Consider the following 17,316-nt stretch of genomic DNA (forward strand, 5'->3'; position numbering starts at 1 on the left):
GGCATTAACGAGCTCCAGAATCCCAGCCTGGTTCGGGTTGGAAGAGACCTTACAGCTCATCCAGAGCCACAGGCGGGGACGCCTTCCACTAGAGCAGCTGCTTCAAACCCCACTCAACCTGGCTTTGAACACTGCCAGGGATGGGGCACATCTGACTCAAGTATCTGGCAACACTCATAGCCTGGCTATGACTGATGTACAAAACTACCTCTTTTTGTCTCTCCGCTCCAGTTTGGGGTGAAAAACGGCTGGTTTTCACACTATGTCTTCCTCTTCCTCTCATATCTCTTTTGGGCTGCTGCTTCAAGACCAAAATGAGAAACAAAGTGCGTGACCAACCTGTCAGAAAAGCCCTCTCTGGCTTTTCTTGATACAATCATGATCCTCCCAAATGACAACTCATTGGGTTCAATCCAGTGCAAGCGCCTCCAGCATCACAAAGCACCAGGTCTTGTGCTCCCACTGAAATCCATGAGGACAGCAGTGAGGAATCCAGGTTTTTGGCCAGCTGGGAGGGCAAAGAGAGGCCAAAGCTGTAGGAGAATTGAGGACAGAAAGAACTAAGCAGAGTTGTGAGGACATAGAGGGGGGTGAGGATTCCTGGTGCGGAGCCAGGCTCACCCAGAGGCTCCAGCCGCTGCCTGCTCCCAGAGATGAGTTGATAGCCAAGATACTGTTAATGCAGCAGGATGTTCCTCCTTGTGATTTCTTGACCATCAGCAGTTTTCCACAGGGAGCTTATTTGGGATACAAACAGGACTCTGATTTGCACACTTGGAAGGAGCCAGACAATCCAATACCGAAACAGGTGATAAGAAACCTGGAGAGGGGCTTCGGACAAGGGATGCAGGGACAGGACAAGGGGAATGGCTTTAACCTGCCTGAGGGGAGACTGAGATGGGATCTTAGGAAGAAATTCTTCCCTGTGAGGGTGGTGAGGAACAGGGATGGGTTGAATGCCCCATCCCTGGCAGTGCTCAAGGCCAGGTTGGACACAGGGGCTTGGAGCAAGCTGCTCCAGTGGAAGGGGTCCCTGCCCATGGCAGGGGCTGGGACTGGATGAGCTTTAAGGTCCCTTCCAACACAACCTAATGATTCTAATCCACAACTTCCCTGGGATGCGGGACCTTAAGGGAATTAAGAGTGCCCTGAATATGCAGAGGGGACAGAGAAGGCTCTGCCCTGGGGCAGGGAGCGCTGGGAAGGCAGGAGCAGACACCAGTGATGCTCAACAGGATCTCACGTTTATTATTGAGAAGTGATTAATGGTGAAAAGAAAGGCAATGCCCATTCCTCAGCGGCTCAACAAGAAACTGAAGGAACAGATTCACTACACAGTTTACAAGAGTTCTTCCTTTTGTGTGTGTTCAAAATTCATCTTCCTGTAACCAAAACATGTTTTTACCATTGGTCTCAGCTTCCAAAACTCAAAGTAATCCAGACTCCATCTGTATAACGCACAAGAACATCGCTGAGGACTCCTAGGGCTTGACTTTGGAGTAACAAAGGAGAAAATGAACCACCTTTAAGACACAACCTTGTGGACAACTGCTCTTCCATTCTTCTTAGGCCAAACCCCCGACTTCCTCCTTGGATTCCTCCTCTTCCAGGCCACGGGATGGGGGGCAGAGCGGGGAAGAAAGAACCAATGTTATTCCACTTGCAGCGCTGGATGTCCCAAGTGGTGTCCCAAGTGCAAATGGCAGAACCAGGGGAAGGAGGCATAAAGGGATGGAAGGGAAGCATTGGGGCTTAAAAATGAGAGGAAACCAAAAGGCAGATGCCACTTGTGGGCCTCAAAAACCCCAAAAGAACATAGGAAAAAGACAAAACCCAAAGCGGCTGCCGGGAAATCACAACCAAAGCCAAAAAAAAAAGGGACAGGTTTTTACCTCTACTCTACCTAGAAGGGATTTTTTTTTGTCCTTTTTGTGGTTTTTAAGTCCTATGTCTGGTGAAATTCCAATCCTTTTTCCTTTTCAACTGAAAGACTGGAAAAGGTCTCTTTGAAGTCAATGAAATTAAGACAAACCAAAGAAGTCCTAATTCTCTCTGGGCTGTTTTGCTCATTCTTTCTCTCTCAGGCAGGTAGCTGGGATGCAATCTCTGCTGCAGTCTCTGGGGGGAGGCAATGGCCATTTACTTCACCCGGCCTTGGCGTTCCTGCAAAAGGAAAGAAGAAGACGTCAGACAAGAGCAGTTGAAATTCCTTGTTTACACACAGCATCATTGTGACACATAGATCTGGATCCTAACCCTGACCCACACCACCAACACCATGGAATCATGGAATGGTTTGGGTTGGAGGGGACCATAAAGCTCATGCAGTTCCACAGGCAGGGATACTTTCTACTAGAGCAGGCTGCTCCAAGCCCAATCCAACCTGCCCTTGAACACTGCCAGGGATGCAGCACGCCCCTCTGGAGAAAGGGGATGTTTCTATGCAGAGGAGGCTCCTTCCACCCCCTTGGTAGTCATCCCCATCTCTCCGGACGAACCATTGCACCAAGAGGCAGCACAACACCACGTACACCCAAGAAGGGCTGTGACATCCCCTCCTGTGCCAAAGACCATGTGCTGGTCTCTTCTGGTTTAACAGAGTGGCTTTGCACAGAAGTGTCCACATTACCCCAAAGACTTATGACATGCTGCCAGCCTGCATTCTAAGTGCCATTTTCAGCTGAATCAATACCACCTTCCCCAGCCCCAAGAGATGCCAAGTCCATCCCACCTCCAAAGCAAAGCAACACAGGAGGTGCCCCTGGCAGAGTGAGATGTGGGTTCTCCCTTCTACCCCTCAGAAGGAACACTGATGGAGCTCAGAGTGGTCGTCTCAGGTCAGGATGCTGCCCCATGTCACGTTAACCTGGAGGGCAGAGGCACCTTCCCTTCCAGAAGCATGCAGGTTGCTCAAAGGAACAGTGTCCTCTGGCACCACTAAACCCAGGGAAAGCTCATCTCCAGCTTCCATCCTGGGCTACCAGCACAGATAGCTGTGTACTGTTAGAAACCATGCCAAGAAGGTTGCTAAGAATAGATGCCTTGCATCCAGCTTGAAGGATGGATGCTCATCCACGCCAGGCTTCAGCTCCATCCTCTGCATGAGCTCTGTGTAATACCATGCACAGATGGGCAGCTTCTGAGGAGAGAGGTAGATGAAAGCACGTATCTCTTCAAGAACATGTGCCCCATATAGAAGAGAATGAAGTTGACTTTTCTCCACTAAGTCTGCCCGAGTCTGTTGCCCAAAGCACTGCACAAGAGCAAAACCAAAGTGCAAAGGTGGAAGCAAAGCTGGTCTTGAATATGAAGGAAAAAAAAAAAAAAAGAAGGATGGAAACCAGAAGGAAGGTGCCAAGTCCTGCTCCTCCCCTGCTGCCTGGCTCAGCCCCTTCCATTCACCAAGGCCAGATGGCAATGTGACCCATTCCTGCTGCGAGAAGCCCCAGCTGCTTCTGTCTTCCCAAGGAAAACATGGGATAAGCCACAGCCAGGTTCAACCACCCCCTTCCTGACCATGTCCTGGTGTCCTGGGCTTGCTGCAGATGGTACCTGAGGGTCCACTGTGCACATCACCCCATAGCTGAAGCAGATGGACTCTGATTACTCACTTCTTGCTGGGAAAGTAAAGGCATCACCTTCAGAAGAGGTTAGAGCAGATGGCCCCATGCTAAAGAGGGGACCACAGTGAGTATCTTCAGGGTAGATCACAGCCCAGTTTTTATCAACCTAGTGTGCTGTTTAGAACCTCCTGCTCTTCAAGCTTGACCCACAACTATTGCTCCCATCACAGCTACAAACAGCATCCTCAGGAGCTTGCTGTCTCCTCCATGGAAACGGAGGTAGCCAAGGCCTGAAGGACTTTCACACTCTCTCATCTCCCCAGCCCAACTGCCACAGGTCCCATGAGGACATCCTGGTCCCTGGGGTGTTAGGGACTATCAAGTGAGCACCCAAATCATAGCAAAGAAGCAAACAGATCTACAAGAACGCACAGCAAAGGTCAGTGATGCTGTAAGCATTCGGCCTTCCTGGCTCAGAGAATGGTTTGGTTTGGAAGAGACCTCAAAGCTCATGCAGCTCCAAACCCATGCCATGGGCAGGGATACTTTCCACCAGAGCAGCTTGCTCCAAGCCCCTGTGTGCAACCTGGCCTTGAGCACTGCCAGGGATGGGGCAGCCAAAGCTTCTCTGGGCACCCTGTGCCAGCTCCTCAGCACCGCCACAAGGGAAGAACTTCTAAGAGCTCGTCTCAATCTCCTCTCCTTCAGCCTGAAGCCATTATACTCATTGCTCTCAAATCATGGGCTGTGGGATGATAGATCCTACAGCTCCAGGACAGCCCAGGAGAGGGCAGAGCAGCATCTACATGCACACATTGGGTTTGCCCTGGTATCTAGTCCCTGGAGAGCAAAGAGATTCCATCAGGAAGTGGTTTTGACTTCATTTTCATTAGACCTGAGCCATGTTTTACTGATCCACATGGGAGACTGATCCACTGGGAAACAGCTCAGACTGCTTCCACCCATCAAAGCTCTCCTGCCACTTATCACTGCAGTCCCTGGGGGCTGTGGCAATGTCCCATGCCCGGTCCTGATCACTGCAGCTGAAGGAGGTGGTGGAGAAGGCAGATGAGAGATTAAGTTTTCTCCTTATGCTGCCAACAACAACAGAAAGCCCATAAGGTTGGACCCAGAAAGATGACAAGAGGTGATAAATCTGTTCAGAGGCTCCTACCTTGGTTACCAACCAACACTGAACCTCGACACTCCTTGGGCAAAGGTAAGGATCTCATTGCCACACTCCAGAGGGGAAAATAGGTGCTTATCATCAAAGGGAGGTTCTGAAGAAGAACCAAGAGCTGTGCAGCAGATCAACTTGGTTTATTTGGACCTGTCTGACCAGCCGGAAGATATCCATACGGCCAGGAAGCAACCTCAGCTTCAAAGTGAGAGGGTCCTAAAGCAAAAGGCATCACTCCCCCACAGAGGAACAGCATGAGATCACATCACTGGAGTCCAGTCTATGCTCCCAGCATCATTCTCCAAAGGGCTGAGACAGCCAGCAAGCAAACGCTGGCCTCAAGACATGCACACACACTCTTGCTCATCACAGACCTTGCTCAACAGCCCCACTTGCCCACGATATGGTATTTGGCTGTTGGAATTCTCCTCCCAATGCCACTGCCTGTCACACACAGGGTGTGTGTTTGCAATGCAGCAAAGCAGCACAGATTTCCATGTGCCCACGTCTCCAAGGCCTCAGAGACGAGGAGTCAGAGCAGCCCATTGCCTCAGCTATGCCCAGACACAGCACACGTGATGGATGGTGCATCCCTTTCTATGCTCATCACAAAGAGCCTCAAGTCCTCACTTGGGATTTATAACCCCAACCTGAGGTGCTCCTGTTGTCAGCCTTCAAAAGCCAGCAGAGTTGAGGGAGGAAAGTTCCATTCCTGCCTGTCTCACCTCGGAAAGGGGATGAAAATCAGAGTGATGTGGTTATGCTCAGATACCTTCATCCTACCTCCCAGCCATGTAACAGAGCTCACCCCCAACAATGAAGGCAGGAGCTACACACATAAAAGTGACTTTGTCAGAGCAGGAAAGACCTTTTGGTTTAAGAAGCAAAAACAATTGGGAGGAAAGCCCAACACCCACAGAACCCCACAAGGGGCCAACTCACATCCCTGATCCAAGCACTTGATCACATGAAGAAACATGTATAATCACCCTCCCATAGAGAGAGCTATGTCCCACAGGGCAAACTCATGCAGGGAACAGAAATCTTTCATGCTACAACAAACACACATACACCCAATGCTGCATCTCGTGAAAGGACAAGAGGAGATGGATTTGCCTGAGTCATCAGCTTGGATAAGGCCAATACTGTGGGAGCCTGGGTGACTGTGCATCAGTACAAGCAGGGTGGCACTGCTCTGTGGCAGGAGGCCAGGACTTGGTGCCACAAGGCACTGGTTCATGGCCTAAAAGCCAGAAGATGGTACAGCCAGGTACAACCAAAACCATCCAGGCAAATGAGGGGACTCCACTAACTGCAGTGAAAATGCCTGCAGTGCACAGAACAAGCAGCTTGCTAAATGAGTACCTGTCACATAACACTTCACATGAGACAGAAGAGAAGAAAGCATCTTCTTTCAGCTCCAAAACTGTTGCAAACCCTCCACACAGAGGCAGTTTTAACCAGAGAAGAACAATGCCTTAAAGAGAGACATTAATCTGAAGTCACAGAATCACAGAATGGTTTGGGTTGGAAGGGACCTTAAAGCTCATCCAGTTCCAAGGGCAGGGACCCCTTCCACTGGAGCAGCTTGCTCCAAGCCCCTGTGTCCAACCTGGCCTTGAGCACTGCCAGGGACTGGGCAGCCACAGCTTCCCTGTACCAGGGCCTCAGCACCCTCAGTATGTTCAGAATGAAGGCAATTAACATATCCAGAAGGATCAGCTCAGGGTACTCCCAGCTGGAGCTGAACTCACCCAGCCAAGGTGAGGATGACCCGGCTGAGAAGGGACACCAACTGTTGCCCACACCAAATGAGTAAGGAATCAGTTCCTAAGGCCAGGATGCAACATAAACTTCCCCTGCTTAACCAAAGCTAGAACACAACCAAAACCACACAAGGATGCTGTAAAGGGCTTTGGAGCGCTGGCTGAAAACTGTCATAAGCATAAAGAAGTCCTTCTGTCAAACAGGCTGTACCAAACTCCAAGGAGCAGCTTGTTTTCTGTTTCCTCTATTGCTGGACAAATCCATGAGCATGGACTCAGATGCAGAGGATTTAAAAGGCCTGGAAAGAAATGGAAAGGAACTGGGTGCACTGCAGTGGAGGGTATTTGAAGCAAGGGAATTCTGTCTGGGTGCATCCATCAAACTGCACTGTGGGCAAGATCTGGAGCAGGAAAAGGTAAATCGCCTTGGTTGGGAGCATGGGATGAAAGGAGCTGGGAGTGCTAGCAGAATTCCTCTGCTGTCACAGGAAACACTTGGCTTCGCCTGGATGTGCAATGTTCAGGAAGCCAGGCTTGTAGGCAGAACCACTGGCCTGGTGGATATGGTAAAGCCAAAGCAAAGGCAGCACTAACCAGGATGACCATAACAGCAGAAGACAGCACCAGCTCATCCTGCAGAGAACGGTGCAGGGAATATGCTCTCCCCTCCCCTCTGAGGTTACAAATGAGGAAGATAAGAAATAAAGAGCCTTGCAAAACACCCCCCAAAGCATTCATTCTTCACAGCAAGTGGGAAATAGCCTGACACCTCCAAACAGGCTCCTAAAACACCACTTAGTGTGCCCTTAAGTCCTCTTTCCTAGGGGAGCAGTGACATTTGTCACTATGAATACTCCCCTTCAAGCAGCAGACGGTGGCAGCATAGACACAAAGCAGCTCCTGTTTGGGAACAGCAGCTCCAATCCAGGAATCCAGCCTTTCCTGGGATACCCCAGCATGGAAACACCCACAACCCCCTCCCCATCTTGCACAGCTCATCCTGATTCAAGTCCCAATGCAGAATGGCTTGAATCAAGGGCAAACTTGAGAGCAGAGCGCTCCAAGCCGAGAAGGGACAGAGCAGGGTTGGTTTTCATGTGATATGCTTCCTAAAATGCCTTGAAGCTACAAGGAGCAGAGTATCCCAACCCATGGCAGAACGGATCTCCATTAGCTTCCTTTAGAGTTCACATGTATTGCTTTTCCACAAGACACAAGCTGTGAACCTTGAACGTGAAAGCAGATCCTGATCCAAAATGGTCACTGCACAATTCCCAGAAATCCCAGTGCATTACTATGGGCTGGGGATGGTGGTGGTGGCTATTTTGGGGTTCTTAAAGATCAAGCCATTCTTATAGGGAACAAGTTGGTGATGTGCTCTATCAGGAAAGCTGTTGTTACAGGTTTCAAGGAGTCTTAACCTGCTCCAGGTAGGATCACACTGAGAGTCAGCTTCAGCATTTGGGATCAGGAGAACATCCAACTTTTTTAAACACTGGATAAGCAGAGCAGAGAGATCCATCTCCAAACAGATGGAGAACAGCCTCAGAGGCCAGGATGGACAGAGGCAACAGCAAGGGATGAGCAAGAGCATGAGTTCAGTGTTTTCCACCCTGAACTGTCCATTTCAGCTCCAAGGAATGAGGAACATGAACATCCTGTCACCAAAGCCTGGTGGCAGAGACAAAAGAGCTGGTAGCAGTGGTAGCACCTGGCTTTAAGCAAGGTGATGACCTGAGATGCTCCAAGGGAGATATTGCAACCAAGTCAGTATACGGCCAATAGCCCACACCAAGTGGTTATGTACCAGATCCCCTCGTTGCCTGGGGATTCCAGAGACGGATGACTACGTTTCCTTCCGAAGAACACTCCTGCTGCACTCTGCCACGCTGGAATCCATATCACTTAGATCACTCAGCAGGCACCGAATGCCCATCATTCTGCCCCCAAGATGCTAGCACATCCCCAAGAGACACTGAAGGAGAACCCTTCAAAATGCAATAGGAAAGTTGATAAAGGTGATTTGCAGTGCTAAGACAATTGCTAAGCCATGGTATTAATATCCCGCTGATGTTCAGGCATCACAGCTTGCAAAGGCAGCAGCTTTCCAGTAGAAGAGACCATTGATCTGTCCACTTTCTACCCTCCCCACTCTGTTGCTCTTCCTTCTGCTTATTACCTGATCCCATTTACCAAGGATTAACAATTCCCATTCATCCATCCATCAGCAATATTATCTCTTCCATTCTCACACCGTGCCAAGGTCTGCCGAAAGTCAGACCTGGAGCATATGAGAAATCCTGCTTCCCAAGACATCCTGCACACAACTACATCTCTGATGGTATTCCAAACCTTAGTAAAAGGGATATCACCACTTGAGGACAGGCTGAATACCAAAGTGGAACAATTTAGGGATGTGAAGGTTCTCACAAAAAGCAAGTTGACACCTGGCAATGGATTCCTTCCTCCCTTACATCAAGTGCTGGAAGTGGCAGCGGACTGGGTACAGAATGCGATCACCTCAGTGTATGGGCAAACCAGCAGAAAGCTGTGCTCAGCATGGAATGGGTTGGAATGAAGGGACCTTAAAGCTCACCCAGTTCCAACCCCTGCCATGGGCAGGGACATCTTCCACTGGAGCAGCTTGCTCCAAGCCCCTGTGTCCAACCTGGCCTTGAGCACTGCCAGGGATGGGGCAGCCACAGCTCCTCTGCTCAGCCCATTCCAGTGTCCCAGCACCCTCATAGGTAAGAATTCCTTCCTAAGATCCCATCTCCCCTCTGGCAGGTTAAAGCCATTCCCCTTGTCCTGTCCCTACAGGCCCTTGCTCAAAGCCCCTCTCCAGTTTTCTTATAGTGCCTTTAGGTATTGCTAATGCTCATTTTAATGACTGTTTTGATCCAATACAAGCCAGACCCCAATGATGGGGAGGTTCAGCAAGAGGGGACCAACACCAGTAAGACTCATCTTAAGTAGCAATCCTCCTGTTGATGAAGCAATGACAGCAGGCTTGGAGCTGATGGTCAAGCCAGCGCTGCTGCAGGCTTCAGACACCAGCTTCAGACCCAGCCAAGCTCTGCCAGGAGGAGCAGAATGACCACTGGCGCTCACCAAAGAGAAGAGAAGCAGTCACAGACTTGAGCTGCAGCGAGGGAAATGTAGGCTCAGCATTAGACAAAGCCTTCAAGAGCAAGGGTAATGAAGCATAGGAATAGGTTGCCTGGGGAGGGCCAGGAACTGTGCTCCTGAAGGGCTTCTAAGTGGTGGGAAGCATCTGTGACACCGACTCCACAGTGAGTAGGGGATGGATTAAGTGGCTGTTTCCTAACAACTCCCTATATCCCCTCCCCAGTCTCCTACTTCAGACCGTTCCCATCCAGGAGCTGACAATAGCACAGGAATACAGCACGTGTAGAACCCAGCACTAAGGAGATCTAGAGCAACCAAAGGGCAGTGGATTGCAGGCAGAGCCTGGGCAAGCCTCCTCACACTGCTCTGCCCTAGCACCCATTCCCACTCCAAAGACCGGGGTAGCAGCTTCCATGAGGCACAGGGATGCCCACCAAGCTTGTTGACAAGCCCCTGCCTTTACAGCCTGGGCTGAGGCCAGAGACAGACACACAAAGTTACCTTCTTAACATTTTCCTCCTCCTCCTGGCGTTTCTCATAGTGTGAGAAGTCATCGAAGATGGAGGTGGTGTGCTTGTAGGTGGCAATGATTTTCAACACCTGCTTAGCCTTTTCCAGAGGCACCTCCTGAGTGTCCCTGGAGTTGGTCACTGGTTTGTTCTCGTTGTTCTCTAGGCGGATGTGCCGCAGTTGGCTGTTGGGAACGTCCTTCACAAAAATCCACCTGACATCAAAGCGTCCCTTCCACTTGTCCTGGGACCACACACCCGCACACGTGTTGTAGTCCACAGCAGATTTCATCTCTGCTACTCCGCAGAAGTGACCACTACCGTTGACACTGAAGAGTAAGTACACGGGGCCCTTCCCGTTGAGGGAGCGATAGGCAGCATCCAGTCTCTTGTTGCCGTGCTCCGTGCTGCACCAGATGTTATATTTAATGGAGCGGTGGATATCGTCCTCCGAGTAACTCTTAATGATGAAAACCCGGCCGTGTTTCGGGTTCCAGTCAAAATCCTTGGGGTTGTAGTTGTTGATGGACCTCAACTTCTCCAAAACGGGGTGAGGCTCCGAAGGAGCAGAACCAGCCGTGGCCTGAGCCTGCCCCGCACCGTTCCCATCCACCCCGTTCTGACCAAAGCCGCTGCCCCGGTTCCGAGGGGCGACCCAGCGGGTGGGCTGAGCCGCCGGCACCGGCACCGCCAGCTGAGGCTGCGGCACGGGCAGGGGCTGGGGCTGCTGCCCACTGCAGGCTGGTGCCACTGGGGTGCTGGGGGTGATCTGCTGCCCCCCAGGCTGGGGGGAGGCCTGGGCTGGCTGCTGAGCCATGTTCGGCACTAAGGCTTGTGCTGGGGCTTTTGCCACTGAGCCTTTGTTATCCCAAGTCCCAATATCCATGTTGTGTTTTATTGGAGGCGGTGGGAGGCTTGAGCCAGCAATGCCATTCTTGGTCTTCAGCTTGGGCTGCTGCTTAGCTGGTTTGCTGGCAATGTCAGCCCAGGAGGTTGGCTTTGGAGGAGCGATAGTAGCTGGAGGCAAAGCACTGGATGCCACAATATTACTGGCAATAGATCCACTCCCAACAGCAGAGCCGACAACTTTGGGAACGCTGCTGGTGACGTCGGTGCTGCCCAGTTTCAGAGCTGCCATCCCCTGGTCGATGGTGTTCATGCCAGGAGCCTTGTTGAGAGGCTCATTAGCAAAAGCTGACTGCCCATCAATCATGGCCCCCCCCAGCGAGCTCGGGGCATAGGCGTAATTGCTGCTATAGCCAGAGCTTTGAGTGGATTGTCCCTGAGAACTGTTATTCCCCCAAGCAGAAAAGTCAATCCCACTTGGAAAGAAGTTAAAGCCGTGCTGCCCAAGAAAGGGAGTGCTGCCAAGAGCCCCTGGCTGCCCAAACATTGCATCTGGGAGGAAGTGGGGCTCCCCATTGCTCAGCTGTCCGTACGAGGTTAGGTAGGGCATGGGTGGATCACCCCCTGTAGACCAGGCAGCTTCGCCTAAGGAGTAGGAGAATCCGATGGAAGGACTGTAGTAGTTTGGTAAGTAGGAATCTGACATTGCAGTGTAGGCATTATTCTGGAAAGGAAAAAGAAACATCTTACAGCAAACGATAAGCACTGAATGGTTAGAATTGAGTTGAAGAAACATGAATAAAAATCAGCTTGGACTTCTTGTGCCCCACCTCTGCCTACCTTAGGACCCGGCCTTGAAGTACCTCCTGTGTTAGAAGTGCTCTATAAACTGTTTCATTGCCAAACAAGCTTACACACAAAGGCTCAGCAAGCTTCCCAGTGCTGAGATGGGAGTGCTCTGTGCTCCTGGCTCCATGATCTTACAGGTCTTTTCCAACCTAAATGATTCAATGTGGGATATGGACACAGAGCTCAAGCAATAAACCCAGTATCTTCTTATCGCCTACTTCCTGTAGCTACTACCAAAGAGGGCTTTTCTTGCCCATGCAGCGTACTTATCAGCCCTTACCCCGGTGTTTGAGGGAAGGTTTGGGACAAAGATACAGATACAACTAGAATATGGAGGGAAAAGGTGCAGTAGGAGCATGCTGCCAAAGCAAGAGTTGTGCCTAATAACCAGTGACCAATGAACACAGCATTACCCCCACACTTTAAAGTTTCAGAGCTCCTAATAACCCAAGAGCTTGCAAACAGGGATTTCAACAGACTACTGCAGTGCTGCAGGCACAAACACCTGGGAATGGGGAGGAATCAACAGGGTTTTACTAGGAAGACAGTGACAGCAGCAGCACAAGCATGCAGGCTTCAGAGCCAGAGAGTGATAGGAAAAGAGCTGCTCCATGCCTTGATCTCCTTTTAAACACCCAAACAGCCTTGAGGTTAGGAAACCAAATGCCTCATTTTACAATGAGGGAACTCTCAGCCATCACAAAGATTTGCTTCCATGAAACCCATGTGTCATGGGTTTCCCTCCAGGGAGCACTCAGAGCCATGCTAATGGCCATTCCCATCCCAGAACTTGGAGCTGGGAGCAGCCAGCTCAGTGCAGAGATGAGAGGCAGGTTCGGCTCCCAGTTAAAAGCTCAGCTCACAGCAGGCACTGCTCCAGTTCTCTTTGAGTCATGCTTTCACGTGCCAAGCACAGCTCCTTGTCCTATTGCTACAGCCCCTGATGAAGAGTCCCTCTCCAGCATCCTTGTAGCCCCCTTCAAACACTGGAAGCTGCTCTGAGGTCTCCACGCAGTTTCTCTTCTCCAGGCTGAACAGCCCCAACTTTCTCAGCCTGGCTCCATACGGGAGCTGCTCCAGCCCCTGAGCATCCTCGTGGCCTTCTCTGGACTTGCTCCAACAGCTCCATGTCCTTCTGAAGCTGAGGACACCAGAACTGCACACAGAGCTCCAAGTAGGGTCTCACAAGAGCAAAGGGAAATGAAGTGAAAGCAACTGGTTTGGGGCTAACCCAGCCCTGGCTTCACAACAATGAACAGGAATTATTTCATGTGGTCAGAGGCAAGGTTGGTTTGGTCACAAAACACACCAAAAAGGTTTCTATGGTACCTGAATGCACCAATACTCAAGAGAGACTCTCTCCATGTCTTCCTTTCTCCCAAAGAAGGGGTTCCAAAAGCAAGTTAACAGCAAACTCCATCTGATCCAGAGCACAGCTTTACTAAGCAAGGATCTCAGACCTGCTAAACCCAAACTAACAGCCAATCTTTAGGGCTCAATCTATCCAAAAGCACAACTACTGACCCTGACTCACGTGTAACAAGCAACGTCTCTTCATAAGACAACTCCTCAATTCAAGGCCAGGTTGGAGCAAGCTGCTCTAGTGGAAGGTGTCTCTGCCCATGGGAGGGGGTTGGAGCTGGATGAGCCCTAAGATCCCTTCCAACACAAACCAGGCTGGGATTCTATGGTTCAATTATAAGAGTAACAATATACTCCCCTGGAAATTAGCTTTAATGACCACAGACACACTGGCCCATAGCTAAACCCCAAGGCCAGCAGGCAGAGTAGCTGTTTCCTCCCCACAGGCTTCTCCTGACACCTTATCAGTGTCAGATTAAACTCTCTCCCCTTGTTAGAAAAGGCTTAGAGGTGACAGGTTTAACTTCATGAGGTGTTTTAACACAGCCTTCATCAAGCTACTACCTGCAGAGTGCTCACCAGTGATGCTCAGGTAAGGATGGAGCAGTGATATTAACCAAGAGCAATGCCAGGTCACTTAACTCTCCTTAACTCATCTGAAATCAGGCTCCTGCTGCTCATTATCTGACTTGTAGAGCTACCCCCTGCTATGGGACACCCCACCTCGCTGTGCAGCCCTGCACCTGACGGTTACTGCTCAGCATGCCAATGAAGCCATTCTCTCCAATGGCTAAGACTCTTCAGACAGTTATTTCCTCAAATCCCCTGTTCCTCTCCACCTCAGACCCCAAGCAGACTCCTCTTGCTGCTGAGCTTGCACTTACAGTGTATCTGAGCTGCCAAATACACAGTAACTTCATTCCCCGGTAACAGTCACACCTGGGACAGCAGCTCCAGCCAGGAAACTTCACAAAGTTGTTACCTCCTGCTTCTGTGAGAGCAGCTACACCAGCTGCTCCTGTTACTCTGTGGCACTGGGCTGCACTGAACTCCTTTTTCAGAGCTCCAGCTGTAAGGCCCTTTCCCATCTGCAGAAAAAGCCCTCTCCAGACTGACCCTGGGGGTTTCTTTGCTATTATCCTGAGTGTCAAAACACAGATGAGAGCCAACGGCAAGAATCCCACACTGGTTTGGGTTGAAAGGACCTTAAAGCTCATCCAATTCCAAGGGCAGGGACCCCTTCCACTGGAGCAGCTTGCTCCAAGCCCCTGTGTCCAACCTGGCCTTGAGCACTGCCAGGGATGGGGCAGCCACAGCTTCTCTGGGCACCCTGTGCCAGCGCCTCAGCACCCTCACAGGGAAGAGCTTGAAATAAAGTCACCCTAAAGCTCCTTTCACTGTTCACATGATGGTTTAACCTCGCTCCTGCTGTATTCCTAGAGCAGCTCCTCTGTGGGTCGTGCTCCCATTATCTCCCAAGTTTTAAACCATATTTTTACCACTGCGACACAAGCAAACCAGAAATTGAACCTTCAGAAGTTCTTCATCATCCATACAAGATAGGGCAAAACACTTTGTTTCCAACACTGTGATCACCTCCATTCTCTTTAGGAGACTGAAGTAAAACTACACTTAGCATGAAATACATCTCCACATGCAGAAGGAAGCTGGAATCACAAAACCCCACCATGAAATAACAGCTACTGGGGAAATAGCTGCTTTGATTAACAGTTTGAGAAAGTGACCACACTCTCCCACCTTATTCAGGTAAATTCAGGCTTTTCCATTGAGGGAGCTGAATGAAGGGAGTTACATGAATGAATCCTGAAATTGTGAAGAACGGAGAGATTTTTAAAGGACTATGGAGGTTCATTTCTTTAGCACAAAAGAGGGAAAACCCTTGTTGAACAGCTCCGTTTGACTAATCAAAAGTGGAGAGGGAAGCGAAGCCAAAGGGAATGAAGTATCTCCACCACTCCCTTGTCCCATCTCATCAGCTGAACTCCATCTGCTCTGGGTCACTCTCCTATGCTCAGTGAGAGAAACAAGCAAACCCCAGTTAACAGCAGAGCTGATCTTGATCCAAAGTGAGAGAAAAAGGAGCTGGAAGTGCCTTTCAGGAGGTGCTCTAACTAAAAGGCCTCAAGAAGACCATTATCCCATGTAGGGTTTTGGTGTCAAACAAGAGAAGACCCTTTTGGTTCACTTGGAGAGAGAACCTTGATCACATCCCTCCCAAAGCCCCTGGAGCACAAGTGCAGTGCAGGAAGTGATTCTAAACCAGGGGTTGTGCATGAGCTCACACAGTGCAAAGACCCAGAAAGCAGCAAGGAACCGAGCTAAAACTGAATGAGCATAAAGAGCAACAACCAAAATGCAGGAGGGAACCAAGGCCACACCAGCAGGACTGAAAGAGCAGCTTCAAGGCAGTTACACTAAAGAAGGGAGCTGAACACTGTCTGCAACCTCAAACTGCTGCTAAACCCTTAATCACTCAGCCACCACAACCAAGTGCTTTCTGCATGGAGAAATGCATGGATAAAGCAGCACATCATGGTCAGGAAGCTGCCAAACACCATGGAGATGGAGAAACACAGGGATGCCAACCAAACACATGTAGAAAGCAGCATATACATGGTCAGAAAACTGCCAAATACCCACAGAGATGGAGAAACACAGGGATGCCAACCAAACACATGTAAAAAGCAGCATATACATGGTCAGAAAACTGCCAAATACCCACGGAGATGGAGAAACACAGGGATGCCAACCAAACACATGTAAAAAGCAGCATATACATGGTCAGGAAGCTGCCAAACAGCCGAGGAGATGGGGAAACATGGGGAAACATGGGGATACCAACCAAACACATGTATAACGCAGCATATACATGGTCAGGAAGCTGCCAAACACCACATGCAGCCCATAGAGATGGGGAAACACGAGGATACCAACCGAACACACATCTAGAGCAGCTTATACACGGTCAGGAACCTGCCAAACACCAAATACAACCCACGGAGAGGGGGAAACGCGGGGATACCAACCCAAGCCGACTCTCGGCCCTCGCTGGTACTCACCGGCCGCGCCTGGGGGCTCAGGTAGGGCTCGAAGTCATCATCGTTCAGCCCATCCTTCTGGTGCACGGCTCCGTTTTGCACTGGGGAGCAGACGCAGCGCGTTAAGGGATGAGCCCAAAGCACTCACCCCCCCCATCCCCACCGCCTCCCCATGCTCTCACCTTTGCTGCTTTGCCCCTTGGGTCTCTGCAGGGAAGGAGAGAACAGAGAGCGGTGAGTGCCGGCGCCGCGCACAATGGAGCCGCGGCCCTGAAGGGAAGGGGAAGGGGAAGGCCGCGGCCGTGCGCTAGGCCGCAAAGCCGCGGGCTCGCCTAGCGGGCCCGGCGGGGCTCACTACCTGCTCCAGGAGGCTGCTGGCCGACATGGCTCCGCGGCGGGGCGGGGCGGCGGCGGCTTTGTCCGGGCTCGGTAGCGACGGAGCTGGCTCTGAGAGCGGCTTTGGCGGACTATGCGGTGTGGAACCCCCGCGGCGGGTGTCGACGCTCTAGGCCGCCGCCCGCCCCCTCTCTCGTCTGCTCCAGCCCCAGCCGTGCCTATGGGCCCCGCCGCACGCGCTCCCCGCGCTCCCAGGCACAATGGCGGGAGGGGGGCGGGGGGGGGGGGGGGAGCGGAGCGGTGCATGGCGGGATGCAGGAGGACTTAAGTGAGCAGCGCCCCCTCTCGGCTCTCGGGAGCGCAGGGGGGTGCGGTGTGGGAGGTCGCTCTTAAAGGGCCAGGCGCCCACATTGGCTGCACCCCCCCCAGCCCTGCTCTGTTACACCCCCATATTATAGGTCCCATCCCCATGCTCAGGGGACCTGGGGACCACGGCATACCCAAAGGGAAGATGGAAAGAAGCAAAGCCAAGAGTAGAGAGCAGGGAAGAGCCTGCTGTACACATGGAATGGCGAAGGGGGGCCCCAGAAGGATCTTGTCCCCCCCTAATCAAAGGAGAAGAATGGGGTGAAGGCAGTTGGATATGGTGGTGGTGGATCCCTGATCCTAAATCCATGAGATCAGCTCCTGCAGATGTCCCTCCATGGGCAGCATCAC

The 17,316-nt window shown here is 51.3% G+C and overlaps 1 protein-coding gene across 1 annotated transcript; it reads right to left on the bottom strand.

The window, feature by feature from the left end:
- Window positions 1–1,222: 1,222 nt before the first annotated feature.
- On the bottom strand, window positions 1,223–16,873 carry YTHDF2 (YTH N6-methyladenosine RNA binding protein F2). The gene is made up of 5 exons (XM_065697615.1): window positions 16,622–16,873; window positions 16,446–16,470; window positions 16,285–16,364; window positions 10,140–11,717; window positions 1,223–2,163 (listed from the first exon to the last, which is right to left on the bottom strand). Exons 1-5 carry the CDS (start codon window positions 16,646–16,648, stop codon window positions 2,140–2,142), a joined length of 1,734 nt encoding a protein of 577 aa, XP_065553687.1. The 5' UTR covers window positions 16,649–16,873; the 3' UTR covers window positions 1,223–2,139.
- Between the last annotated feature and the right edge of the window lie 443 nt (window positions 16,874–17,316).

This window comes from Lathamus discolor, chromosome 18, assembly GCF_037157495.1.
Source record: "Lathamus discolor isolate bLatDis1 chromosome 18, bLatDis1.hap1, whole genome shotgun sequence".
NCBI classification, from domain to species: Eukaryota; Metazoa; Chordata; class Aves; order Psittaciformes; family Psittacidae; genus Lathamus; species Lathamus discolor.

What these genes read in the sequence shown, in the direction of transcription:
- YTHDF2 (XM_065697615.1), bottom strand. Translation starts at nt 16,648, where the DNA reads ATGTCGGCCAGCAGCCTCCTGGAGCAG. An exon ending in CAAGGGGCAAAGCAGCAAAG is followed by an intron (nt 16,365 to 16,445) that starts GTGAGAGCATGG and finishes TCTGCTCCCCAG; the next exon opens with TGCAAAACGGAGCCGTGCAC. An exon ending in TGAGCCCCCAGGCGCGGCCG is followed by an intron (nt 11,718 to 16,284) that starts GTGAGTACCAGC and finishes TTTCCTTTCCAG; the next exon opens with AATAATGCCTACACTGCAAT.